At 54.7% G+C, this 25,651-nt stretch overlaps 1 protein-coding gene across 4 annotated transcripts in view; it reads left to right on the plus strand.

Moving 5' to 3' along the window:
- The window catches only part of ADGRD1 (adhesion G protein-coupled receptor D1), a 145,741-nt gene that overhangs the window by 88,841 nt on the left and 31,249 nt on the right, over positions 1 to 25,651 (plus strand). For all 4 annotated transcript variants that reach the window (XR_007471934.1, XM_049698649.1, XM_004276633.3 and 1 more), the window contains 3 exons: positions 5,572 to 5,645; positions 9,502 to 9,625; positions 25,325 to 25,428. Coding sequence is in view for 3 of the 4 variants with exons in the window: in XM_049698649.1 (XP_049554606.1) it covers positions 5,572 to 5,645; positions 9,502 to 9,625; positions 25,325 to 25,428 (302 nt within the window). In the remaining variant the exon portion in view is untranslated. The remainder of the gene's footprint in view (positions 1 to 5,571; positions 5,646 to 9,501; positions 9,626 to 25,324; positions 25,429 to 25,651) is intronic.

Below are 25,651 nucleotides of genomic sequence, written 5' to 3' on the forward strand. Positions count from 1 at the left end.
CTTAGGTACAGCCGGCCTGGCACTGGGGTCTGTGAGCCGCTGTTCCCTGGAGGACTTTCTGTGGTTATCTTGAGCGGGGAATCAGGGGGCAAGGGCTGAAGTGGGATTAAACGTTAGGAATCTGAGGCCAGGACAGGTGCCCTGGTCCTGTTTAAACAAAACTGGAAGCAAATCAGTGTGGCGACCCCAGACTCGCGAGAGAGCTGTAAATAAATAAGATGTCTGGCATCAAACAGCCCTACGTGTGTGGCTCAACACGAGATTTTCCGGGTTTTTTTGTTTTTTTGTTTTTTTGTTTTTGCGGTACGCGGGCCTCTCACTGTTGTGGCCGCTCCCGTTGCGGAGCACAGGCTCCGGACGCGCAGGCTCAGTGGCCATGGCTCACGGGCCCAGCCGCTCCGCGGCACGTGGGATCTTCCCGGACCGGGGCACGAACCCGTGTCCCCTGCATCGGCAGGGGGACTCCCAATCACTGCGCCACCAGGGAAGCCCAAGATTTTCCTTTTTTAAAAAACAAGAATCTGTGCAGCCCATTCCTGTGAAATGGGGAAGGAGCTTATGGAAAGAGCCCCGACCTGCGGGCTGACAGGCGCTCACGGCCGCCCTCGTCCTCACGCATTCCTGCCTCTTTCTGCTTCTGTTTTCTGCTCCCTGCTCCGCCTTCCCTGGGACCCACCTCTCTGCTCTGAGACGCCGCCACGGGGACGATTTGAAAACACTTTCTGTTCAGTTCTGCGGCCGGCTGTTCTAATTCCAGATCCCCATGTAAGTTCACAGGTGTTTTTTCTTTGCTTTTTGCTGGAAGCATCGGAGCAATTTCCTCTCTGCGTGTTTCCCTCACCCGCTGGGCAGGTTTACACACCGAATATAAACCGTGAGTGTAAAAGTCAGGAGTCTGCAGGCCCCGTTCCTCTCAAACTGGAGCTGTGAGGTTTAACAGAGGAGAGAGGGCCTGGGGAACCGCAGGCGATCACAGTTAGAATTGAATTCCCTTCTGGCACCGGACCCACCCCTGCGCCCAGCACCCCGCAGGGACAGGGAAGGTGGGGAAACCCGAGTTCCCCGCACGTGTGGACCCCGCGTTCCCCGGCTCTGGACGGGTCCTCGGTGGGCGTCTCTGACCCGGACCCGGTAGCCGTGCCGCTGTATCCCGTGCAGATGGTGCTGGGGTGGTGAGGGCATGGAGCCACAAAGCCCCCGGGAGCCCCTTCTCTGTGAGGTCAAAGGTCTCAGCGTCTCACCCTGTCTGACCTTTCACCCTCAGCACTTGGGCCAGCTCAGCCCAGCAGGCTGCCCGGGTCTCCCTTTCCAGAGGTGAATCTCAGATGTCTCCTTCATGGGGCCCTGCCCTGCCCCCGTCCTGCCAGAGGCTAAGATGCTGGAGTCTGTCTTAGCATCTTCAGGAGGGACTGCCTGTGATTCTGTGGGAGAAAGAAGCGCCCCAAGATGCCAGAGGAGGCTGAGGCTGGATGCACGGTGTCCCCCGTCAGCCCCACTCGACATTACCTCTGTGATTCTTGCCTCCCCTAAAGGTGGGACGTTTCAACCATGCAGAGTCCTGGCCCCAGGCTTGTGAGGTGAGCCTGGCTGGAGAGGAGGGTGGCGACAGCCGTGCGCAGCTGCCCACAGCTATGGGGGGGCGCTTGGACCCTTCCATTGCTTTACTAAGGGTCAGAATTAAGGGCTGTGGACACATCTGTGTTTTGCTTGGGACAGAGATAGGCAAGTACCTTTCCGGCCAATGTATAAGTTAAACTATATACAGTCAGCCCTCCGTATCTGAGGGTTCCATATCCACAGATTCAACTAACCTCGGATGGAAAATATTCAGAAAAAAATTCCAGAAATTTCCAAAAAGCAAAATATCAATTTCCCATGCACTGACAACTGTTTACATAGTCTTTACATTGTGTTAGGTGTTATACGTAATCTAGAGATGATTTAGAGTATACAGGAGGATGTGTGTAGGTTATATGCAAAAACTACACCACTTTTTATACAGCACTTGAGCGTCTGTGGGCTTTGGTATCCTCGGGGCTCCTGGAACGAATCCCCCATGGCTACCGAGGGACGATTATACTGGCCTAAAAAGCAAGCACATTTCTAAACAAGGAACATTCACAGGCTGTTGTCGGGTAGATTTTCTCCTTTCCTGATGTGTGTCTCTCAGAAGCAGACCCCTTGCTGTACTGGCAGCAGACAGTGAATCCTCGATTAATCCCATTTGCTTCTCCCCAGATGGGAAGACCTTATGGCTGTTGGCAGAAGTCTCAGATCCTGTAGGAGAGATTCCGCAGGGCGCGTGTAGCCCTTCCCCATGGGATGTGCTTAGGTGGACACGTCTGGTGAAGAGTCAGGGCTTCCCTGTGGACCACAGGGCTCCACAGAGTCCTCGGCCTCAGGACCCAGGAGGGGTTCAAGGGGGATGCTACTCGCCCACCCCACCCTGATGGGGCACCCCACCTCCTGGGCCCCGGGGTGACTGGCTGGGATGTCGCCCAGGCACTCGGGAGGCTGATGGGTGGACGGCGCCTCCCACACCTCTGGGAAAGTGGGCCGTGACCTGGAAGCCTCGCCCTCCTTTCTCTGGCAGCACCGTGGCCGGTGTGTTCACACCATCCAGTGGTGTTCCTGGGAACCGTCTAGGTCTCCTTCCCTGGAGATGTGCTGAGAGCCTTTGTTCCATTTCAGCTGCAAACTTCAAACACAGAAGGAGGGGATCTGCTTTTTCCATCACAGGCGCAGAGCCGGGAGGAACCCAGACAGAGGCAGGAGTTTCCCGTCTTGGGTGTGATCCTGGCCCCAGACCCCGGTCTGCCCTCCACCTGCCGACCACACAGGCACTTGGCTCGTGGGTCGTGCCTGATTTTTAAACTCCCCTTGAAGAGTGATTTAGATCCAGAGTCAGAGGGTCAGGACTTCGGCCTCTGTGCCGCTCCCACGTGGAAGTGCTTCCCTGCGCTCAGAGCAGGGCTGGCGATGAGAGGAGGGGTGACCCTTCTTCCTGGGGGAGCTTCCGGGCCTCTGATGACACGGGCGCCTGGCTGCTGCCCCCTTCTAGTGCCGCTGCCGTCACATTTCATTACTTTGCACAAGCGTCACACGTAGTTTAAACAAATGGGACCTAGTTAAACTGAAAAGCTTTTGCACAGCAAAGGAAGCCGTGACAAAACGAAAAGACAACCTACTGAATGGGAAAAGATATCTGCAAATGATACAACCGATAAGGGGTTAATATCCAACATATATTACAGAAGCAGCTCATATAACTCAACGTCAAACAAACAAACAACCTGATTTAAAAATGGGCAGAAAAACTGAATAGACATTTTTCCAAAGAGCAGATGCAGATGGCAGCAGGCACGTGAAAAGATGCTCAACATCACGAATTCAGGAAAATGCAAATCAGAACCACAGTGAGATATCACCTCACACCCGTCAGAATGGCTATCGTCAAAAGGAACACAGATAACAAATGAGCGTGTGGAGAAAAGGGAACCCTCCTACACTGTTGGCGGGAATGGAAACTGATACAGCCACTGTGGAGAACAGTATGGAGATTCCTTAAAAAACTAAAAATAGAACTACCATATGACCCAGCAATCCCACTCCTGGGTCTATAGCTGAAAAAAAACCAAAAATAAAAACACTAATTTGAAAAGATACATACACCCCAATGTTCATAGCAGCACTATTTACGATCGTGAGGTATGGAAGTACCTAAGCGTCCATCAAAAGATGAATGGATAAGGAAGATGTGTTCCATATATACAATGGAATACTACTCAGCCATAAAAAAGAATGAAATTTTGCCATTTGCAATAACATGGATGGACTTGGAGGGCATTGTGCTAAGTGAAATGTCAGACAGAGGAGGACACATACTGTGTGATGTCACTTGTATGTGGAATCTAAAATACGACAGACTAGTGAATACAACAAAGAAGAAACAGAGTCACAGATACAGAGAACAAACTAGCGGTTACCAGTGCGGAGAGGGAAGTGGGCGGGGAGGGGCAATATAGGGGTAGAGGGAGAAAAAAAGGGGGAAAAACGGCACATAGCAGTGTCCTGGAGGGTCTGGTCCTGCCCGGGGCCAAGGAAGCCTCGCTGAGACTGGGCAGGGGTCACCAGCAGGTTCTTACGTGTATTTTCGATTCTGTGGGGTTTGCACATCGCACACTGCAGTTCCCCTGCTAATGACCTTCTGTGGCTCTGAATGGCTGCAGCCTCAGGGCTGTCTGGGACTGAGCAGGGTCACAGCAGGCTGAGACACGAGGAGGGGGCAGAATAGGCAGCCTCTGTCCGGCTTCTAGTGGTTCTCAGGTTCAGGTGCGTCACCTGAAGGGCTTGTGAAAATCCAGAGGCCGTCCTCACCCCCAGAGTTTCTGATTCTGTGCTGGGGCCCAGGGGTGGCCTGGGGTGATGCTGAGGCTGCTGTGAGGACCACTCTTTGAAAACCGTCCTCAGCATTGAACATGGGATGGGGTGCCAGCCGGGGTGGCCCAGGTGGCATGTGGATGAGGTCAGGCGTCTCGGCCGCAGCCTAAAAACAGGGTGAGGAAAAGGGAGGCTGAACCTTCTTAGGGTTTCTCCCGTGGACTTCCTTGAGCCTTTGGTTGTGTTGCTCCCTGAGTTTCCTTATAGGGTTTGAGGCTCAGGTAAGCTCAGCTCCCTGAGTACCAGGCCCCTGTCTCCTGAACCAGTGGGTGCTCAGCGAGAGGATGCCCCTGTCGGTTTCTGACCCACGCATTCTCCTGCAGCCCAGCCCGGTGGTTGCGTGTCCGGGGACATCAGATAAGAGGTTCTTGAACTATTGATTGGGAGTCGATTAGATACCATTGAGCCCAGTCTCCTGTGGTGCCGCTGGCTTCCCAAGCTCCCTGGCAAGATTCCTGGACGAGTCTCTGCATCTCGTTGAGGCAGAGCAGCTGCTGCCAGGTGCCCTGAGCTGGCATTCCGGAAAAGCCCAGGGACGAGCGAGAATCCTAGGAACAGGGTCATTGATGGAACTGTTCACTTATTCGTTCTTTTGTCCATTGGTTCAATAAATACTTAGTAAGCGCCTGCTGCGTGCCAGACACTAGGGTAGGCACCAGGGTACAGCAGTAAACGAGATAGCTCACTGTGTGCGTGCTCTAGAGAGGAAGACAGCCCACAAATAAATAAGTAAATACATAATGTGCTGCATGGAGATCAGTGCTATGAAGAAACGCGGTAAGAGGAATGGGCAGGTTGGTATTGTTTTGAGTGAGCCGGCAGGGTCTCCTGAGGAGAAGGCCGGGAGGGTGGGAGCCACGGCGTTGTCTTGGGGGAGAGCTTTGTAGAGGGAGGACACAGCAAGTGCAAAGGCCCTGAGGCGGCAGCCCTGGCGAAGGAGAGCCGGGAGAGAGATGGGGCCGGGTGACCCGCCCTCTCCGACCACAAGGGTTGCGACGGGAGGTCAAGGGCTTTGTGTATTGCCAGCCCCGTGGGGTCTTGTGGGCTGTGAGGGTGCGGCTGTCACAGCAGTTTTGGTAGCTCGGCTTCTCCGGCTGGATCATGAGGCGTGTCCATCCTCTGTCATTTCAGACTCAAAGGCAGTACATCGAGACTACCAATGAGAGCAACCGGATCTTCCTGTATTGCGCCTTCCTGGACTTCAGGTACTATCTGCGTGGGAGGGTCCCGGGGCGAGAAGGGAGCAGAGGAGGGGCGGGAGGGGGCCCAGGGTGTCCATGCTCGGTCACACGCCTGTCCAGGTTATGATCTACTTTTATTTTGTTGCTTCTTATACTCTCTTTTTCTTACTCCAGTTGGATTTTTGTGTGTATTTTTTTTTAACATCTTTACTGGAGTATAATTGCTTTGCAATGGTGTGTTAGTTTCTGCTGTGTAACAAAGTGAACCAGCTATACATATACACATATCCCCATATCTCCTCCCCATTGCGTCTCCCGCCCACCCTCCCTATCCCACCCCCCTAGTGTGTATTTGTGTGTATTTTTGGTACCATTTTATCTCTCCTATTGACCTCTGGTGTATACTTCCTTTTAATTTTTTGTAGTGGTTGCCCTGGGGCTTAGAGTATATATCTTTAATTCATCCGTGTCTACCTTCCTATAATATTTTATACCACCACACATGTATTCTGAGACATTACAACAATCTTTTCACAATTCTTCTTGCCCATCCTTTGCACTATTCTTGTTGTACATTTTACCTTTACAGATGCCAGAAACGCACAATACATTGCTAGGATTTTTGCTTTAGAAAGTTAGTTATCCTCTAAAGCAATTCAGATCAAGAAAATAATAACTGCATATTTCCCTTCATTTTTTCCATCTCCAGCTATTTCATTTCTTTGTGTAGGTCACAGTTTCCGTCTGGTATATTCCTGTAACTTTTCTTGTAGTGTGAGTCTGCTGGCAGGAAGTTCAGCGGACTTTTATTTTTGAAAGATATTCTCACTGAGCTTAGAATTCTGGGTCGCTTTTTTTCCCTAGACTTACACTCTAACAAATGATAGAAGCAATATATCAAAACATTATTCTTTTAAAAAAGAAAACATTATAAGAAGAGCATATGTCCCATTGGACCTTTAGATCTTATCCTGATCTCTCCTCTTGCCTGTAGTAGCCACAGTGGGGAGATTTTTGTGTGTATTTTTTGATCATTTATGCATGTTTTATATTTATGTTCTTGGGAAATATATGGTGTTGTTTAGTTCCATGTTTCTTGCATCATTCCACCATCCTTATTTTGTGTTCTGCCCACATCTCTTTTCACTGATACGTAGTATTTTTTTCATATTTATATACACACATTCCATTTATGCTCGTGAAAGAACAGTTTTCTGCTCAGATGCCAACTTCCTAGGTCACAGGGTAAGACGCATATTTTCCTGTTATTTGCTATCTCCTGACCTGGCTGCCATGGCAGATCTATTTACTCACAAGTCGGGGAACCAGGCTTCTTGTTGCCACGGGTTCCCTGGGATGTGGGTCTTCACACACACACAGAGGGGATGCCACGCGGGGCTCAGCTCCCCTGGTTAATGAAGACATCGTCACGGCTTCGTGGCTCCATTTGGGAAAATGTGACTTTCACGGTTTTTAATTCGCAGTCACTCTTGGCGCCAGCAGAGGGGACACGTTCCACCCTAGGACCACGCTCCCTGAATGCGTGCCCGCTACTTCTCAGGTCACCCTCTAATTCAAGTGTGGCCTTCATACCTTCCATGGACAAAGGTCACATACAGCCCAGCAGCCGGTGTCGCTGGTTCTCGAGGGCCGGGGACAGGTTAGCCCTAACAAGTGGCAGGGTGGGGCAGGACGTGCCCATCTTTAAGGGCCTTTGATCCTGATGTTACTGGGGGTTGCTCCTGAAAACTGGTAGGTTCGAGTGGTGCTGGCTGTGCTCTCTGATCTCTGCTAAATGCTCCCCACCTCACTCATCACAAACGCTGCCTCTGAAGCCGCTGTCCCCGAGCCTCGGCCCTCAGGCTCAGTGCCACCCCTCAGCCTCCTCCAGACGACCCTTCCCACCTTTTCCTCGGGTTCCACGCTGCCCAAGCTCACCGAGAGCTACAATCGCACAGCATCCTCACAGGGACACCCTCTGCCTCTGGGATGAAAATAAAGATGCCGCTAGTGTGTGCTTTGTTCACAGAACACCGCAGGAGCGCGCAGGACTGTGTTTATCCATCATCCCTCTGGGACGGCCACCTTTCTCATCCACGGCTGACATTGCCGTGAAGACTGAATGTACAGCAAAGAGAAACTAGAGCCTTTAAATTTCTTCAGCTTTATAAAAGCTTTCCCCAGGGGCCCCTGCCTTTGGCCAAAGCAAAGATTTGTCTTTGCTCATCACTCAAAGTTGCAGTTTCTGGGAAGAACCATTTAAGCGTCCTTTCTGTGAATTTGAAAATAGAGAGAGATACAGGGAAGAAAATTGTAGTCGCTCATATTCTCACCACAAGAGTGAACCACAGTTAACATTTGTGCATTTTTGCTTCATGTCATTTTTGTCTAGGTTTATACTTTAAGAAATAAAGCAAGTAATACCTCAAAACATTATCCTTTAAAAAATTATAAAAAAGTAAATATGTAAAAGACTTTTACATCTTATCCTGGTCTCTTGCCCTCTCTGTGGGGTTTTCTCAATAATTTATCTATAATTTATGGTTATATTCATAGAAAATATACGATCTTCTTGCGTGTCATGCCCTTGCATCATTACTATTGCATTCAACATTGTATATGAAGTTTCTGTGTTTCATCCGTATGGATACATGCTGCTTCTGACTGATGTATACACCCTACCAAATTGTATCCAGGTCCCCGAGGTGGACATCAGGGAACTTTAAAATGTTCTCTAGTGTCACGCATCATTCAGTAAATACCCCAGACGCATCCCTGTGCACAGAGCTCGGAATTCTCTAGAAGTGGGATTGCTCGGTTGCAGGACCCGCACACTTCACGCTTTCTAGATTTTATTGAAGTACAGTTGATTTACAATGTTGTGTTAATTTCTTCTGTACAGCAAAGTGATTCAGTTATAGATATATATATTCTTTTTCATATTCTTTTCCATTATGTTTTGTCACAAGATACTGAATATAGTTCCCTGTGCTATACAGTAGGGCCTTGTTGTTTATCCATTCTCTATATAATAGCTTGCATCTACTAATCCCAAACTCCCAATCCATCCTTCCCCCAACCCCCCTCCCCCTTGGCAACCACAAGTCTGTCCTCTAGGTCTGTGAGTCTGTTTCTGTTTCATAGATATGTTCATTTGTGTTGTATTTTAGATTCCACATGTAAGTGATATATGGTATTGGTCTCTGTCTTTCTGACTTAACTTCGCTTAGTATGATAATCTCTAGTTGCATCCACGTTGCTGCAAATGGCATTATTTCATTCTTTTTTGTGGCTGGGTAGTATTCCATTGTGTATACATGTACCACATCTTCCTTATCCATTCCTCTGTCGATGGACACTTAGGTTGCTTCCATGTCTTGGCTGTTGTGAACAGTGCTGCTGTGAACATTGGGATGCATGGATCTTTCTGAATTATAGTTTTGTCTGGGTATATGCCAGCAAAGGAAACCATCAACAAAATGAAAAGACAACCTACGGAATGGGAGAGAACATTTGCAAATGGTGCAGCTGATGAGGGCTTAATTTCCAAAATATACAAAGGGCCCATACAACTCGATAACAACAACAACAACAATCAAAAATGGTCAGAAAATCTAAATAGACATTTCTCCAAAGAAGACATACAGATGGCCGGTAGACACTCCATGTTTATTGGCTGCTGGACCAGGTGTTTTGCAGCGATTGGGCCAGAGTGGTTATGCCGCTTTCCCCTCCCGGGAGGAAAGAGGTGCTGTTTCGTGGGCCCTGATCAACACCAGAAACACCCTGGCCTCCTCAGCCTGGTGGTGAGGACGCTGTCTCAGCCCACGGGCCAAGGGTGGGCTCTGCTTCCCACTGACGGTTCCTCCTGTGTCCTCAGCTCCGGAGAAGGCATCTGGTCGAGCCAGGGCTGCGCTCTCGCCGAAGGGAACCTCAGCTACTCTGTCTGCCGCTGCACACACCTCACCAACTTCGCCATCCTGATGCAGGTGGTCCCGCTGGAGGTAAGCGCCAGGTGGGGAGGGGCTCTTGGACTGCGATGAGGTGCCCCCTCTCCGTCAGCCTGCAGTGGGGGCCGGGTGGCAGGTCTTCGTCGTCAGCGCCGGGGGCTTCAGCCGCAGCAGGGCAGACGGGAGCCTGCACAGGTAGGGAGGCCCAGTGGTTGGGGACCCCCACGAGGCTCTGCTTCTTTGCAGAAGCTCCTGTGCTCTGGGTTTCCTCAGCCAGCACCTGAGCAGACCCTGGGTCCCTCTCGAGGATGCACATGCTGCCCAGGAGGTGGTCATGGCTGCGTTTCCTGTCTTTGGTCACTGGGCTGTGAGACCCTCCCTGTGCCATGGGCGTGTCCAGCAGAGCGAGGTCCTCGGCTATAAGCAGTGTGCCTGGATGTCCAGAGAAAGTGTCACCAGTGGTGGCATACAGTTGCATCTATGTCCAGGGTGGCCACACCGTGTCCTCGGAGCATTTCTGCTGTGAGACAGGAGACCCTGGGCTGCAGATGGGGCCCTGGACCTGTTTCTGAGGGACCTGACTTCCAGCCCCAGCGGGAGTGAGCCCTGAGGTGGGGGAGGGGATTTCCGACCACCCCCTGCATCCTTCTCTCCAAACGGGGCCAGGACGTCTATCCTCAGGTTAAAGATGGAAGAGGCCCCTCCTGGTTGGGTTTCTCTGCTTCAGAATATTTAATCTTTATTGCCTACTAGGCTTGGTCAGCACTAAGAACTAGAGATTAACTTCTGTGGTTCAAGGGAGGCCTAGCTTGTAAGAGAAGACAGAGTGATCTTTAAAAATGCAGATGTGGGGCTTCCCTGATGGCGCAGTGGTTAAGAACCCACCTGCCAATGCAGGGGACACAGGTTCGAGCCCTGGTCCAGGAAGATCCCACGTGCCGCAGAGCTACTGAGCCCACGAGCCACAACTACTGAGCTCTCGAGCCACAACTACTGAGGCCGCGTGCCGCAACTCCTGAAGGCTGAGCACCTAGAGCCGCCCGTGCTCCTCAATAAGAGAAGCCACCGCAATGAGAAACCCACGCACCTCAACGAAGAGTAGCCCCCGCTCGCCGCAACTAGAGGAAGCCCGCGTGTAGCAACGAACACCCAATGCAGCCAAAAGTAAATAAATAACTTACAAAAATGCAGATGCCCCGTGGTAGGATCTTCTGAACTATGCTCAGTCCCTGACACCTGAGCGTGACGACTTCCTTGGCTTCTTAGGCCCACGGAGAAAACTGAATTTCCTGGCGGGGGTGGGAGAGCAGGGAGTCGACGGGGCTTCCTCTAGGATCTCCTAAGACGCAGGGCGGCTCGGGCACCTGAGACACGTTTGGCTTCATCCCACACTGGTTTTGGAGATTGAAGGTTTTTTACGACTGTGAATTTCTGCTGCTCTTGAAGCTCTGTGGTGATGCTGGGCCAGAGCTCTCACCTGAGGCAGTGGGGCTGCAGCTGGGCAGGGCCTTTCTCCTCCTGTGTCAGTGGAGCTGAGTCCTCCAGCCGCTCGGCACACCGGCCACTTGTCAGGAGGATGCTCTGACCTCCCCACTCCCGTGTGCCTGAGGGAAGGGAGGTGGCGGCTGACGGGCAATAAGATGCCCCGGGCCGGCTGAGTCTCTGTTGCTGTATGACCTGCTCTGGCAAACCCGCCACCCGTCATGCGGCCCCGCCCTCTCAGGGTACATCCACTCGCAGGGTCTGTCTGTTTATGAACAGACTCTGTTCTCCTGAGTGTTGTAGCCCAGGCACTGCACACACTGGGTGTCAGGAAGTATTTGATGAGCCCGTGATTGCATCGGTTTTGTTAGGGAAGGTGTGGTTCTTATAGCAACACCCAGACTGCAAGCAGTATTTACCTAAGGGTTGGTTCCTTATCCACCATCATTCGACAGATACCTATCGGGTGTGTCGCCAGGCCCAGAGGTTCATTTGTAAACAAGAAAAACCATGCGTTTCTGCTTTGGAGTAGTTTATATTCGAGTGGGAAAGACAGAGCATAAACAAATGAGGGGGTAAATCAGTAAGTTCAGAGAGCAGTAAGTGTAGGAAGAACCTTGGAGGGAGCGATGGAGGAGAGGCAGGTGGGGAGGGGGACGCCTTCGGGGAGTGTGATCTGGGGGGTTGTCTCCGAGGAAGTGACATTTGAATGGCCAGCAGAGTCTTGTCTCTAGAAGGCCTGGGAGAGGAATATTCCAGGCTGAGAACAGCAAGTGCAGAGGGCAGGAGGGCTGATGAGGTTGGCGTATTGCGGGTGGAAGGTGGTGAGCAGGGCGCTCTTTCCGTTGCAAAGCGTATCATGGATTTTACAAGCAGACTGTGGGTTACTTATGGGGACTCCGGAGAGGAGTTCCTGGCGATCCCTAGGAGGACATGGGGGCTGCTCCGCCCCCCATCCCGCAAACTCCCCGCACGGACACACGCAACACTGTCGATCTGAACAGATGACCCCCTCTGCTCTGCTCGTGAGGAAGCTTCAAGCGAGGGTGGGGTGAGCAGACTTCGCAGCAACGCCATCAGACGGAGTCGCCAGGAGTTGCTAGGTTACTCCTGGGAAAACTGACGACGCGTGAGATGAAGCCCAGGCGTTGACCAGCAGCTTTTAGTTTCAGAGCAGGCAGTTCTGTCGTAGACTTGAGGGGTGCAAGCCCACCTGTCCGCCCAGCGCACCTGTTGTCCAGGCAGGTGTGACCCCCCACAATCAGTCCCGGTGGGAGCGTTTTCTTGAAGGTGTGACCTTTCAGGGGCAGTTGAGTGACTGACACCTCCTCCCTATTCGTTTCCATCCTTCACACGTGCTCGATCAAAGCCCTTTCTCGGGACTTCCCTGGCGGATCGCCTTCCAATGCAGGGGATGCGGGCTCCCTCCCTGGTCAGGGAACTAAGATCCCACCTGCCACGGAGCCACAACTACTGATCTTGTGCACCTCAGCAAAAGAGACCGCGTGCTGCAAACTACAGAGCCCACGCACTCTGGAGCCCGTGCGCCACAACCAGAGAGAGAAAACCCACACGGCACAACTAGAGAGAAGCCCGTGCGCCGCAACGAAAGATCCCGCCTGCCGAAACTAAGACCCGACGCAGCCAAAAAAACAGAAAAAAACACCTTTCTCTCGTTGACCTGCAGCTCTTCGATCCTAAGTCGGGGCGCACGCTGGGTTGTGAACCGTTGGTTGCCGGGGAGATCAGTGCGGTGGGCCGTTGCTAGTGATTTAAAGAAGAATGAAATAAGATGACAACATAGCAGAGTGCACTGAAGTCGGGAGAGTAAGCCCCTGTTCGTGAGGCCTGAGCATCAGCTCCCCTGACTGCACGAGACGTCCGCTCTACTGGCCCGTCCACTCAGTTGCTTCCTCTGCCACCCTTGCTTATCCTAGTCCACGGGTCCTGACACCACTCATATCTCCTGGCACATCAGGCCCTGGCAGATGAGAAGCACGGCCTCTGTGAGGCTCACCCTCCGCCTCTGTCCTCCACCCGGGCCCCCTTCTCCTCCCTCCTGCCCGGGCCTCGGCCCTCGTGGCTCAGTCTGCAACCTTCTGGTGTCACGGGAGAGTCCAGCCACTCACATTAGCCCCCGGCAAAGGCACCGCCCTGCCGCCACGCAGAGCCTGTGTCAGTAGTGCCCGGAGGTCTGAGTGGTCCTGTGACCAAGCCCCCTCCTTGTCCTGTGACAAGTGGAGAAAATGAAGCCCAGAGGGCGAGGTGGCCCAGCCTGTGGTCTCTCGTCCATTCATCAGTGAATTGTTGAGTTCCAGGTGACCCCTAGGCTTTCTAGGCGTTATTCTGGAAAAATGCAGTGCTCAAGGGACGCGGCCTGTGAGGGCAAACGTGGGAGGGTCAGGCCGGAAGACAGAGGTGGCCCCGCAGCGCCTCCTGAGCGGGGGGCGACGGGTAGAGACCCCGGGGGGTGCGGGGGAGCCATGCAGACGCAGATGGAAGGGCGTCCGGGCAGAGGGGCCGTGGGTGTGAGGCCTGAGCACGAACGGCAAGGAGGCTGGTGCAGCTCCCAGGACACGTGCCGGGGAGCTTCAGACCCAAATGCCCGGGGCGCCGAGAGGCCGCCGGAGCGACGGGGGTGGAGGCCATCGTGGAGGGTGTGGGTGTGGTGCACTGAGAGCCCCTGCCCTGCTGACGGGGCAGCCGCTGTGCATGCGGACTGGAGCTGCCCCCTCTTTGATTGAGAAAAGCTGGAGATGGGTTTTGTGCAAAACCTCTTGATTTTTAGAAGTGTCATCAGTTATCCCTTCTAGGCCACGTGTGAGAGGTGTATCTGTGGCCTGGGCCAGTCCGATGTCCGCAGCCCAGCAGCCTGAGCCCCACGTGCTCAGGGACCGTCGGGTCTTGTGAAAACGCTGATCTAGGTTCCTCAGGTCTGGGTGGTTCCCTGCTCACAGGGCCCAGGCGGTGCCCAGGCACTGCTGGCCCCAGACCTCTCTCTGAATAGACCCTAGAGTCAGGCACCTTGTCTGTCAAAGTCCCGTGAAAGTGGCTGGGCCGGTGGTTACAGATTTGAAGGGCGAGTTGGGGTTAGTCTGATTCCAGACGTGTGCTCTGTAGCAGGTGATGGGACCTCGGCTGGGGGTCTGAAGGGGGGAGTGGGACAGATGGCCCTCCAGGAAGTAAGATGCAGAGGACACTGGTGAGACTGCCTCTTGGGAGAGCAGTTCCAGGGACGCAGGAAACAAGACTTGTTCTACAGTGAGCTGCAGGCAGACCGAGAGCCAGAAGAAGGGCAGGTGCTCTGTCTGCAGGCGTGGCAGCTCTGGGGTCACTGGAGGTGGGCTGTGGTCCTGGGGGTCACAGAGCAGAGTGCCTGCTGGTGACAGTGAACACAGGAAAGGCACCGTTTTGGGGTCTCTTCCGTCCTTCTGGCCTCGCCATGTGGGCCTCGCAGATGAGGGTTGGGGGACTTCCCCAAGGTCACCTGGGGGCAGAGTCCAGACTTGAGCCCTGCCCTCCTGTGCAAAGCTCAGGCTGGTGGTGGTCACGCCCCGGGTTGGACCCTTTACCCACCGAGGACTAAACCCAGTTTCCTCTGTGACATGCGTGGGCCTGTTGGGCAGTGGGAGTGGGCAGAGGGGCAAACGCTCAGCAGGAAGCTGTGCTTGTGCCTGTCGGTGGGAGAGGGGGCAGGAGAGGCGGCTCGGTCTAGGAAGCCGGACGACTGGGGTCACAGAGCATCTGTGATTACAGATCTGCCGCCGCTCAGTGGCAGCACCAGATTGAGACACAGTCAGTGGGGGTGTTCATGGAAGCAAATCATATCCACTCATCGCCAGGAAAGGTTGATTTGAAAATGGGTTAAAATTAGCTGTGCTAAAAATGAACGTTTTCATGAACGTTAAAAAAAGCAACTAGGCAGTTATCGCAGGTAGATGCCAGATCTGCGGGGCTTTTGGAGAATTAATGCAAATGGCACGAACGCCTTTACCTCCCTGGCGTTGAGCCCGCGCCTTCCCGGGCTCCTGGGCAGGCTCTCTCCTCCGAGCCCGCATTGCTTCTCCCTGCCCGTCTCTCCTGGCTCCCCTCCCACCCAGCTTCCGCCTCGGGGGTCTGCCCTTGGACCCCCGCCTCCCCGAGTGAGTCAAACAAGGGTGGGGAGAGACTGGACCGAGCCCCCCGCCTGTGTGTTACGCCCCTGGTGATGCATTTGTGTGGAATGACCTCAGATGAGAGAAGAATACAATTCGCAGCTTGGGGAGGCCGTTGCTGAGGTCTGAGAGCACACTGCTCGTGGCTCCTTCCTGGTGCCCAGTGTCTGGCGTGCGGCAGCAGCCGGCTGAACAAGTGTGTGCATGAGGTAGTCGGCTCCACACGGGAGAGCAGCTTGGAGAAACGCAGGAGCGCTCCCCCTGGATGCCCGAAAGCCCAGTGCATGCGGGTTTAGTCGGTAACCCTGACTCCCAGGCACAGGGACCAAAGGTGCACAAGAGGAGGCCGGCGGGCGCTAGAACCTCGCTCATCTCTGAGGACCGACCAGCAGCGGCCACCGGGGACCGAGGAACAGAGGCTCCCGCTGCCCGGATGCTCTGGTGGGCTCTGCTCCAGGCAGGATCCGGGGCAGGGGGCAGGCGGGTATCACCCCGGGTTTCTTGTTGAAGCAGCAGTAACCACAGTGGCTGCCTTATGAGTGGAGTTTATAGGTAGGAAGGGAAGTCCGAGCAGGCAGGATCAGGGGCTGCCCCCTGGCTCCCTCAAGGGCTCCTTGACAGCAGCCTGGGCCTGGACGTCTGTCCTGGGAGGCGGCAGGAGCAGTGTGCCAGGACAGGTGCACCTGGGAAGGCTGGACCACAGGGGCCCCTTCACCTTCCCATCAGTCAGGGAGCCTGGGGCCGGGGGCCTCACAGCCACAGGGAAGGAACTGTTTCCTGAGACAGAGTCACAGCCTGTGGTCTGCAGGCTGACTTTGGCCGGTGGACGTGTTTCAGTTAGCCCTTTAGTCAATATTTAATTTTTTTAAATTTATTTTATTGGACAAAATAACATTTTACAATGTTGTGTTAATTTCTGCTATACAGCAAAGTGATTCACATTCTTTTTCATATTCTTTTCCATTACGGTTTATCACAGGATATTAAATATAGTTCCCTGTGCTCTACAGTAGGACCTTGTTGTTTATCCATTCGAGATGTAATAGTTTGCATCCACTAATCCCAACCTCCCACTCCATCCCTCCCCCACCCCCTCCCCCTTGGCAACCACAAGTCTGTTCTCTAGGTCTCTGTTTCTGTTTCATGGACAAGTTCATTTGTATAATATTTTAGATTCCACATATGAGTGATATCACATGGTATTTGTCTTTCTCTGTCTGACTTGTCCTGGCCATTATAAACAGTGCTGCAGTGAACACTGGGGTGCACGTATCTTTTCAAATTATAATCTTCTCCAGATATATGCCCAGTAGTGGGATTGCTGGGTCGTATGGTAATTCTATTTTTAGTTTTTTCAGGACCCTCCATACTGTTCTCCATAGTGGCTGTATCAATTTCCATTCCCACCAACAGTGTACGAGGGTTCCCTTTTCTCCACACCCTCTCCAGCATTTGTCGTTTGTAGACTTTTTAAAATGATGGCCATTTTGCCATCTGTCAACATTTCAAAACTCAGAGATATTATCTAAAATTTTGGATTTCTGGTTTTCTTAAAAAGAAGAAGGTCTGGCCACACAGAGCTTCCACTCCTGGCGGAGCAGCCCTGCTCCCTGCAGGTGGGGGTGTGCACTGCAGTTCTCCACAGTCCCCACCACTCCCTATCACCTCCCTCACCCTCACCCATTCATCATCATGTTCTCATTATTCTGCTTTTAGGAAGACAGTAAAATGCTTCTTGTTCTTTTCTCCGCTGGGAAAGTGACATACACACTAAGAGGAGCTGTTGGAAAAGGAAGGGAGATAAAGATGCCTCTTTCTGGAAGGATAGTTTCACTTGTCCAGCATGTATGCACACTCCCGGCTGGCCTCCTGGATTTATATAAGCTGCCTCTCCGGAGGCACTGGCGTTTGTGGTCTCTGACTCAGAGGGGTCCGTGTCCTGAAGCAAACTCCAGGCTCTTCTGGGCATTTCTAAATCTAGCCGCTGGTGGGAAAGGAAGGGCACGGCTGGGGCACACCACGCCTTCCTGAGGCTGGAGCTGCAGTGCGGGGCTGGGAAGGGGGTGGTGTCCCGCCTTCATAGGAGCCCCTCCTCCCTCTCTCAGGGCCCATGTCCAGTCTGGCTGATGGTTAGAGGACCCACCGGTGGCTGCCACACCCTCAGACTCTAGCTGCCAGGGAGGGGCGCAGGAGCCTAATTACAAGGCGGCCCTGGGGCTGGTGAAATGCCCCCGCTCTGAGCTGTATTTGTGGTCCTGGTGGGCGTATCGCAGACAGGCCAGGCCAGCATTTAGTCCGGTGCTGGCGAGGGCTTGATTCACCATCGGGAAGCAGGTTCTTTCCTCCAGGATCTCCAAGCGTGCATGTCACTTAGGCAGCTTCTGATGAGTACCTCCTGTGTGTGGCTGTGTCCGCATCCCTGGGGTGTGGCCAGCAGCGGCCCCACTCTGCTTCCCGGTCAGCTAGGCACTCGGTCCCTCCCCCAACACACCGCATGACCTTGAGCAAGGGCCCGCTCTGAGCGTTGGCTTCCCTGCCTGTGACGTGGGTGAGGACCCCCCTCCTCATGGAGCTGGGGGGGGGGTCAGACACCTCCTAGCCCAAGTACTGAGCTCGGAGCACCCAGCCCCAGGCACTTGGCCTGACCGAGGCCGCGGTGATGTGAGCACCAGCACCCGCCTGGGATGTCCTGGGAACGGTGCCTCTCTGTGGGGTCAGGACTCCCCGCTGCCCCCCACTGGCAAATTTCACTATCCCCCAGAGTCCTCCACCGAGACCCAGGCTGCTACTTCAGGGGAAAAGCAGCCACTGCTCCATTTCTCCTAGAATCTTCTGAGGAGCATCTGCTCTGGAGCTGTGATGGGGCTTGAGCTGCAGGGGAAGCTGACAGCGGGGTCCCCGAGGGGTCCCCTCTCAGGGCTGCCCTCAGGCTCAAGAGCTCCCTCCGTGGGTTTGGGGTGTGAGCATGGTGGCCAGGAGCGAGGATGCCGGGAATGAGCCAGGGTGGAGCTGGGGCGTCTCCATCCCAAGGATCCAAAGAGTGATGTGCAGCCCCCCAGAGGCGGGGAGACAGGAGAGAGAGAGAGAGGCGAGGGCAGGGGGGCCAAGGGCTCCCCAGTGCTTCGGGGTGGTCAGCTCCAGGCTGGAGGACTGAGTTGGGGATTGAAGTGTGTTATGACCCAGATCGGGTAGATTCCACATTGTTTGTCCTAAGCGTTATGGATCTCCGCATGGTGGTGGAAAAAGGGGCAAAGGGGAACCATCTTTGATAAGCTGCCGCCCCCTGTGTCAGGGGGGTGGGAAGCCCCACGGGAGCCCAAGGGCTCCTTCCCGGCCTGAGGTGAAGCCAGGGCCAGTTCCTTGGGGTGTGTTTGCTGTAAAGATGCTACAGCACGTGGGAAAAGTGCAGCAACACAGAAGGCGGGGTTGAGCACGCCAGCCCCCCCCCATCCCGGGTCTCCCAGGGCCCCGCCCGGAGCGGCGGCGGCTGTGTCACCGCAGGCAGTCTCCGTGTCACCCGCTCTTCCTTCGGCACAGGGCTGCGTGCGGCTGCGTGCGGTAAAGACTGGTGCGCTTTTGAAAGACGTATCGGTGCGTGCTGGTGACCGTCCCGTCTCTGTCTCCGCGGACCTACCGCATTCATTTTCACCGCTGCGCACCTCGCCCCGCCCACCCCGTGACTTCTCTGCGGATCGACGTCAGGTGGCGACAGTCTGGCTGCTGCAGACAATAAGTATGTGTGTGCAGACGCCCTTCCCTCCACTGTGACAGGGGACGTGCTGGGCCAAGCAGCGCGAGGCTTTAACTTTTCACAGACGCTCGAAGCCACCGTTTATGGGGAGGGGTCTGCTCCAGCCCCGCCTCCGTGCAGAGAGTGTTGGGGTGACTGGTGTCTCCCCCAACAGAGGCTGTACGCGCTTTGCAGTCTCAGTGTTGAGTTACCGCCGTCCCACCCCCGTGTATAAAGCTGGAGGTCACACAGCTTCCAGTTAGTGTCTTGGGGGCTGGGCTGCCCAGGGCTGGACGCAGGAGAGATCCGTTCCCCAGGACCCCAGTCCTGTCCAGGTCCCGGGCCTTTGCTCTCAGACGCACCCCTTCCCCCGCTGGGCTCTGTGTCGCAGGGCTGAGGGCTGCTGGCTGGCTTCCCAGGTCCCTGCCCCTTGGGGCTCTGGTAGGAGATGGGAGGGGAAGGCGGTGAGGCCCTGTGCCCACCCTCTCTCGCGAGCCTCAGGCAGCTTTCCTGGCCTTGTCTTGGCAGCCCCCCGCTGGGCAGCTCCTGCAGCCCTTGGCCCTGGCTTCCCCAGGTGACCAGGGGCCAGAGCAGGTGGCTTCCTGCTGTGATTAATGAATGCCTGGGTCGCGCCATCATCCCTGTGGCATCTCTGTTCCCCTCTCCCCTTCGTGAACACTGCCCTGAATTAAATTTCCAGATCTTTTGAGAGGCTAAAGCGGTTCCTGTTTTCCTAGCCGGCCCCAGACCGGTACACAAGCTGTGTGGCTGAGGGGAGGTGGGGAGGCATCCCCAGGAGCCTGGTCTGGGTAACAAGGGGTGAAGGGGCTCCGTCCTCGCCCCCGCTGACTCCTTTGATGAGGTAACTAGCCTGAGGAAGGCAAGTCACTGACATCCTTCGAAAGACATAGGAGCCAAGTCCTCATGCATCCCACGGGGAGAGATCCCACCCGATGCACCGCTGCAGGGCTGTGGGTACCAGACCAGGCGCCGACGGTCTGGTACAGATGAACTTTGGACAGAAGCTCATCTGTGCCTGTCCTTGGGGCTGTGGGCTTATTTCCACCACTGGAATGTGAGATTCACCTGCAGTCTGGACTCAGCGCAGCGGGTGTGGCCGGCAGAACCTGCAGCTTGTTAAGCCCAGGGACTGTCACCACACCCCCTGCTGCCCAGGGGCTGCACGCCCCTCCTGTCCAGGGCTGAAGGAAGGCATGGGGCTCAGCGGCCCCGGGGTGGGGGGGGAGGGCAGCTCCACCTGGATCCCAGCAGGAGCGGAGACCAGAGGCAGGACGGAGCCGGCCTGGCGAAGAGCTGGGGTTGGGTGGCAGAAGCAGAGGAAATGGAACACAGGGTCCCGGGGCAGCGAGGGGCTGAGAGCATCCGCACCCGGGCTGACCCAGCGAGTGGGCTGCGCGCTCTCAGATGTGTCCCCACGTGTCCTTCACTCTGCTTGGCCGCAGGTTCCCCTGACAACCGCTTTCCTGCCGAGCCCAGCCAATGAGAGCCAGGCACGACGTGCTACACCTCTGCTCTCGCTCACATGCTCCTGTCGCTGCCTGTGTCACCTCCGTGGCCCCTGCTGCTGCCGTGCCCCCTCCGCCGCCGACCTCAGCTCATGGGACAGGCCTGCTGTGTTTCCAGCTCTGCCAGTGGCCCCAGCTCCGCTCACATCACCCCTTCCCATTGTCCCTCCCACCCTACAAGGGCAGAGGCTCTTGCTGTGGCTGTTCTCTGGGGACCCTCACCATCATCTCCTTTTTCAGGGTTTCCCACACTTTTACACCTACTTCCTATGTTCAGTCTCCTCTGCTGAATCTTTCCAGAGGCGTGGACCCTCCTGACGGAGTGACTGAGGTGGTGGAGGCAGAGGTGCAGGCAGGGCTGATCCCGCGGGGGCCTTGGAGACCCTGGGAACGATGTGGATTTCATTCTAGGTGCAGGGGTGCCCAGGAGGCGGGTCAGCTGGGAGCCATGTGTGCTGAGTGGCGACTGGCTGAAGTGGGGAGCACTGGGGGATCGGGGGGGTAGAGGAGGTTAAGGCTCTGGAAACTCGGGAGAAAGAGGGATGTGTGGCCACTTGTCAGCTGAGGGACCGACAGGGCTGGGTGAGCGTGGGCTCTGAGGGGAGAGGGGGGACCCAGGATGACTCTCAGGTCTGGGCCCCCCTCCCCGTCCCCCACCGATCACCTCCACCACGGCCTCTGTGTCCATCACAGCCTGGTCAGTCTCAGAACTGGCATCCTTATTTCTTCCCTCTTGTGTTTATCCGTTTATGCCTTTGCGCATGGCCTGCTTTCCCCACTGCAGTGCAAGCCCCAGGCTTGGCACACAGTGGGCGCTTAATACATGCTTGATGCAGATGGGGGTCCAGGCCTGCTGGGGTCAGCACTGTCTTGCCGGCTGTGCGGTGTCGGGCAGTCACGTTTCCTCATCGCGATAACCAGGATGCCCACAGGCTGCTCTGCGGGTTCAGCGCCTGCATGCAGCAGGTGCCCAATAAAGGCAGCTCCGTTCTTCCCCTCTTAACCATCCACTCTTCTGTGATGCTCCACTACCCCAGACAGGCACTCTGATCTTTGGTTCATCTCTAGAGCATCTGGAGTTTGCCAGTCCTCTGTTAGATGCCGGGGACCCCGACACGAGCAGGACCGTCAACTCTTGTCTCCGTGGACCTCACCACTTAGAGAGCGTGCTGCTTCCAGCCCAGGAGACCCTCTCCTGTTCTCTCTGTGCACTTCCTGCCGTGTGTCGGGGCCTGTGTGAAGCCCACACCCCGTCCCGTCCAACTTCACAAGGCACAGGCTGTTTGCAGGTTACAGTGGAGCCGCGTTTAACACAGGATGCAAGTTCACTTAATACACTGACAACCCAATGGGCTGAACATGTGTTAAAGTTATAAAGCTCTTATATAAAAAGAGAGGGAAGTAAACCCTTCAGGCAACCAGGGTCTCTCAGATTGTCCCCCCACCAACACACACACCATTCTGCTGTGCGGATTTGACAGCTGTTTGAAACCAGGAAGGTCTGAAGACCCCGACGTCTGCAGGCAAGTTTCTCCTGGTCCCTCCTTTGGTCTGCCTCAGTGCTATTCAGACCACCGCACAGAAGAAGGATATATGAGGTTCCTGCACGGACTGCGGGTGCCCCAGATTATGGGGGATCTTAGGGGTTCTCAAGGGTCCTTTGGATCCCCTGTCATTTTTACCTTATGGCCTCACTTTATAATTCAGGTGCCACGGAAAATGCGACCTTCCAGTCTCCTCGCCTTATGTTCTGTGTAACCGTTGCAAGATGGGCTGGCCAGGACGTTAGCAAGCGGGGGCCATATCTCACTTTTTATGTGTTCCCTGTCGTGCCTGGCTTGAGGCTGGCTTTGGTTGGGTTTGGTGAAAGTTGTGATGAAGAGTTGGTTGATTGGTGGGGTTGGTTGATGGTGAGATGGCTTGATGGTTGAACTGGTTGATAATAGGGTTGGTTGATGGTTGAACTGGTTGATAATAGGGTTGGTTGATGGTTGAATTGGTTGATAATAGGGTTGGTTGATGGTTGAATTGGTTGATAATAGGGTTGGTTGATGGTTGAACTGGTTGATAATAGGGTTGGTTGATGGTTGAAGTGGTTGATGGTGAGATTGGTTGATGGTTGAACTGGTTGATAATAGGGTTGGTTGATGGTTGAACTGGTTGATAATAGGGTTGGTTGATGGTTGAATTGGTTGATAACAGGGTTGGTTGGTGGTGGAGTTGACTGATGCTGGGGTTGGAAGGCATATGGTACAGGGGTGAGTAGGTGTGGGTCTGAGGCTAGGGCTGGACTCCCATTTATCAGAAGCTCTAGGCCGAGTGTGTGTGCAGAAAACAGGGGAAGATTTCAGCTAGTGTGGCTGGCCAGGTACAGCCCTCACGCCTGGAAGCTTCTACATTGTGCAGTGAACTCTCGCGTGAGCCTGCTGGAAGCTCCCTACAGCTCTGTGAGTGGAGGAGGTAAACCTTATTATCTCTCTAAGAGGTATGCGAACAGTGGTGTCGATTAAATTCATCTTTTATGGTGAATCAGTGGGGGAGTCAGGGGAGTAGACTTGAGGGCTGTTTCTACCCTAAAACCTTCAGCAAATACCTGTGGAAAACCATCATTCTCAGTAGTACCCTGCTGTTCTCAGAGCCGTGGTTGATGAGACGGTGGAAGTTTCAGGAACGTGATCTCTGTCCTTAAAGAGCTCACCATCTCTCTGGGAGTAAGAAGACTCTGCCGTGAAGTGGGACAGTAGTATCAGAGTGGGACGCATACCACTGGGGGGCTGTGAGATGTTTGGGCAGCACAGCGATGAACAGGGACGGGTAGAGCTGAGACTTCGGGGTGCGAGGACTCATGCGGAGAACTTGGGCCCAGGGCCAGACTAGGACCGGGACGTCCCAGTGGCAATGGGGTGAAGGTGTCAGGGGGCCAGGCTAGCTCCTGGATACTGACGTGTTGCTGTCCTTCATTTGCTCTCGTTTCCACTGATTATTTAAGTTAATTTCAGTTAGGTGAGTGCTGCGGAGGTGAACCATAGTTTCTAAGAACGGTTGATGGTCTGTGATGCCCGTAAACTCTGGTAACTGATACTTCCCTACACCTCTAGGCAGAGATCATTGCGATGGGGGGACAGGACATCTCAGCTGTCTCATGAGACAGTAGAGAAAGGTGGCATAGTTGGTGTAATGTTAGTGATTCCTCACCTGGCTTTAGTTCTGCGTTTCTGAAAAGTATCGCTTGAAGTAACGGCGCTGCCGAAGAGGTACTGTCTTCCCCTCCCCCAAAGAGTTTGAGAAATGCCAAGTTTGACGTAGCTCTCTCTATCTATATATTCACCAGAAGTCCTGTATTCACCTCTCTCTATCTATATAGTTACCTGAAGGACTCTCAGAAGCCTTACGTTGCTTGTATTCACCAGAAGTCTTTAAAGGCAGATAGAGAGTGCAGCTTTCCCGAAACTTATCTAAAACCAGAAACATCATTTCACAGAAGAGCAGTGACAGCATCGCTCAGGAATTAGTGTGAAGCAATACAGTGCAGGAAAGCGGCTCTAGGAGTATATTTCCATTTGCCTTCCTCAGATACATGATGGCTCAGAACACCGCTCGGCCTTTCTATCTGCAGATGGAGAACTTTAGGGTCCAGATCTTGGGATGTTGCCGAGAAGCCTGCTGCAGGAACGCACTGGTGGCCCCTCCTGTCTAGGAAGCTTGTTTTCCTGCACAGACAGGGGTTACCCATGAGGGCCCTCCCGCCCCCCTGTCCAGGGCTGCTGGGTCCAGGCTTCCACCTCCCCTGCCAGGGATTCAGCCAGGGACTGAAAGTGTTTCTTGACCCCTCATTACGTTATCAGTTCTCGGAAACCGACCGGTTGGCTCCCAGATTGTTCCCTGTGACCCACTTACGTTTCCTGGTGGGGCCTCCTGGGCCCCGCGTCCTGGACGACAGCCCTTTTCCGAATCTCAGAGTTGCCTCCTTTTGTTCCCAGTTAAGTCCCGGGGAACAGGGAAGAAGGCAGTTTACTGGAGGCCGAGGTCCCCGGCGTCCTGGCCAAGGCTGCAGGGACCCTGAGGTCTGTTGCCGGCGCCAGTGCAGAGCGAGCTCCAGGCTGGGTCTTCGATGCTGCGGGGGAGCAGGAACCGGCAGCGACCCCTGAGGGAAGCTGCGCTCCTAGGCGTGTGGCTTAGGGAGCCCGGGGTTTCTTGGATCCCAGGGTCAGATGTACATGACCTCAGAGGCCACAGCTCCTGGAGTCCTGGGTTGTGCTGCTAGGTGAGCTGTGGTTTCTGTCACCGTCCTTTGTGGCTTTGCATCCACTGGACTTACCGCGTATGTTTATGCTCTACTGGGCATCAGGGATACCAGCAGAACCCTTACATTGCTCTGAGCACTTCACATATGAAAATTCACTCCTAGGTCGTCAGCTGGGACTTGCACCGGGGCCTGTGGGTCAGGCTCTTAAGAGAACCCTGCATGCGGGGCGCAGAGGCACGGGGCAGGCGGGCGGCCTGCGCGGGGAGCAGTGGGGGAAGGGAGGTGATGCGGTAGCAGCGCAGGGGCTGGAGGGATGTGAGTGATGGGTGGAGCCATTTGGAGCGTCTGAAACGCGCAGAACCAAGGGCCAACACCAAAGGACTGGCCCTCTGGGTGGCAACACCAGGGCGTCAGGGGGAGAGGCAGGCACTGGCGGTCACCACCAAGCCCGGACGGTCTAGTGGCTGCCTCGTGCTCAGCTTTGCATTAGCCCTGGGACCCCTTCCAGCCTGAAGCCCCGCGATCAGGCTCGGGCCACATTAACCACAGGGCCAGTCCCCCTCTAGGGCCCGGACCCGGCGGCGGCTGACTGCCTCCGCTCTGCTTCCCGCACAGCTCACGGGCGGACACCAGGTGGCGCTCTCGTCCGTCAGCTACATCGGCTGCTCGCTGTCCGTGCTCTGCCTGACCATCACGCTCGTCACCTTCGCCGTGCTATCGTGAGTCACCTTCTGCTGTCCCCCGGGTCTCCCAAGAGGTTGGGCAGCTTTGTGCAAATGTCAGTGCCACCCCTGCCCACTTCGATTTCCCTTCTGGCACTTGTACTCGGGAGACGGCAAATGCCGGCCCCTATGTAGAGTCTGCACACGGTGTGTGACAGCTGGACGGCTGGTCCTCGATTACCTTTTGTTTTGAAATCTGGGGCGCAGGGAGGGGGCTCTG

This window comes from Orcinus orca, chromosome 15, assembly GCF_937001465.1.
Source record: "Orcinus orca chromosome 15, mOrcOrc1.1, whole genome shotgun sequence".
In the NCBI taxonomy this organism is placed as follows: Eukaryota; Metazoa; Chordata; class Mammalia; order Artiodactyla; family Delphinidae; genus Orcinus; species Orcinus orca.